Source organism: Physeter macrocephalus, chromosome 3 (assembly GCF_002837175.3).
Source record: "Physeter macrocephalus isolate SW-GA chromosome 3, ASM283717v5, whole genome shotgun sequence".
NCBI classification, from domain to species: domain Eukaryota; kingdom Metazoa; phylum Chordata; class Mammalia; order Artiodactyla; family Physeteridae; genus Physeter; species Physeter macrocephalus.
The window spans coordinates 20,601,194-20,603,737 of NC_041216.1; the positions used below are offsets into that span (position 1 = coordinate 20,601,194).

The 2,544-nt window shown below is 57.4% G+C and overlaps 1 protein-coding gene across 1 annotated transcript in view; it reads right to left on the bottom strand.

Moving 5' to 3' along the window:
- The window catches only part of ARHGEF10L (Rho guanine nucleotide exchange factor 10 like), a 63,862-nt gene that overhangs the window by 38,926 nt on the left and 22,392 nt on the right, over positions 1-2,544 (bottom strand). Inside the window, exon 4 of the mRNA XM_055082354.1 lies at positions 1,162-1,301. Within this exon, the coding sequence (XP_054938329.1) occupies positions 1,162-1,301 (140 nt within the window). The remainder of the gene's footprint in view (positions 1-1,161; positions 1,302-2,544) is intronic.

A 2,544-nucleotide genomic window follows, 5' to 3' on the forward strand; every position in this document is an offset into this window, starting at 1 on the left:
AAAAAATTCTGCAAATGAGCACATCACTCCCCTAACATTTTGCTGGGTGTGCTATGAGCAGGGCAGAGAGCACATCCTGCCCATGTTAGCAGCTCCTGAGCTGGAATAATTAAAGAGGTCTCCCCCCCTTAACTGTGTGCCCAGTCTCTGCCCTCTCTAGGGGCATGTGGCCCCAGCAGAGCGAGGGTTTGGGAAACCAGTCCCCACCCCTGATGGTAGCCTGTCCTCACCCCACAGGCCTTCCAGGAAGACAGAGGACCAGATGGACTCTGAAGTCCCCGTTCCTAACTGCGTTCGTTGCTCCCTGCGGTCCCAGGGCCCCCAGAGCCCTGTAGGAGCTTCACCGCCCCTCCCCACCGACACAGATTCTGCCTCCCACGTGGCCCAGACCTGCCCACCTCTCTCCAGGTCCCTGGCTCCAGCCATCAGCCTCCCTCCCCTGGACAGCCTCCAGCCCACCACCTTGTCTCAGAGCATCGCTGATGGGACCGAAATGCAGATGCGGTCTCATGGCTTCCTCTTGGCCTCTTATGGCTCACTGTCACTTTGGGGAAAGCACGGCCTCCTAGGGCACCCCACACACACTCTGGGAGGAACTGGGGAGACGGCAGCCTCACCTGGCCCTGCTCACCCCTTAGACCCTCCCCTCCACCACACCGAGGCTCACTGCTTCCGAGGTGCCAGGCGTTCCCTCGCCCTTGGGCTCCGGCACAGGCTGCCCTCTCAGCCTAGACACTCTTGCCCCGACCCCTGCTCCTTCACTCTCTGCCTCGGGACTCGTGGGCTCTCCCAACTCCCACCCCCCCCATCCCAGCACCTGCTCTCTGCATGGTAATCACCTGCCTATGTGTCTGGTTCTGCTGCCAGAGGAACCTCGTCTTGGTCACCAGTGTACACCCACCACCCAGATCACCCTGACCCGCTGTAGGAGCTTTGGAAGTATCCGGGGGACAGATGAGCAGCTGAATGTGTGATCTACTCCTGGATCACGACTCACATCAGGTGGCAAAGGGGGCAACTCTCAAGGGTGGGCAGGGGCCGGTCCACCTCAGAGCTGCCACCAAGCCCACAGCAGCCATGCAGCAAGGACAACCCCTAGGCTCGCATGAGCCCACATCAGCTCTCTCAGCCTAGAGGAGAGGAGGCTATCCTGACACCAACCTCCTGGGGCTGAGACCTGGGGCGGGGGGGGGGATGCGGGAGACTTACTGCGACGGGAGCTCTTCCGTCTCCAGCTGGAGCGCCGGACCCCAGAGAAAGCTGTGTCCACGGCATCCCCATTGCTCACCACGGCCGGCCCCCTGCGGGCAGAGAAGCAGGGCCAGTGAGTCGGGAGGACGGGACAGCTGGTTCCTTGAAGCGTCAGACAGCCCCTCACCAGGTGACAGGGCCACTTGCCCCCATGGCCGAGCTGGGGAGACCACAGCGGGGTTGGCCTTGGACAAGCCCCTTCCCCTCTTGGTTTCCTCACCTTTAGAAGGCACTGTAAGGCCGACCTGCTGCTTTACAAGAGCATAAAGGTCAAACTATTCACGGTGATAAGTGATAAGGATCAGATGCTCTCCGGGCCAGGGCACCCTGTCTCTCCTCCTCCAAGGCAGACTCAGTGGGAATCTCCATCTCCCCAGTCTTCCCATGCAAAATGGAGGAGAGGACTGGGGGGCCTTGCGTCTGAGAGACAAGGACCTGCAAGGCTTCACAAGACCGTGCACAGAGGGCAGGGCTTAATTCCCACACACACTTGAGGGTGGGCTGGACCAGAGACACGCTTCCCAGGAGCAGAGAAGCAAAGGGAAGGCAGTGGAGAAACAGCAGACACCACCTTAACCGTGCGGTCAAGTGAGCACACCCCCAATGCCGTCGCTCGGGCATCATGTACTCCAGGTATGACGTGATGAGAAGGGTGCTCACCTCTGTGGGATTCTTACCCCGAGCCCATAACCCCAGGCTAATCGTGAGAAAAACACCCAACAATCCCAGACGGGGGAACATGCTATAAAACACCTGCCCACTACTCCTCAACGCGGTCAAGATCATGAAAAACAAAACTGAGGAACTGTCACAGAGCAGAGCGGGGTAAATGACAACTGAACGCCATGTGGGTCCTGGATGGGACCCTGGGACAGAAAAGGAACATAAGCAGAAAAACTGATGAAATCCAGATAAAGTCAGGAGTTCAGAGAATGGTAATGTACCAACATTGGTTTCTTAGTTTGGATAACTATCCCGTGGTCATGTAAGACGTTAACAACGGGGAAAACAGGATGAGGTGGTATATGGAACTCTGTGTGCTACCTTTACAACGTCCCTGTAAATCTAAAACTATCCCGAAGTGAAAGGTTTTTGGTTTTTTTTTTTAAAGCCCGCGCTCAAAAAAAAAAAAAAGAAGCCACATCTGGCAACCCAGAGGGTAGAGGCCTTCTACTGTCCAAGGCAGCAGCCACTGTTATGAAGAATTGACTTGAACTTGCCAGCAGGAAAGCCCTTAACAGAGGAGGAGGAGGGGGAAGGGGAGGGGGAGGGGAGGAGGGGAGGACGGGGAAG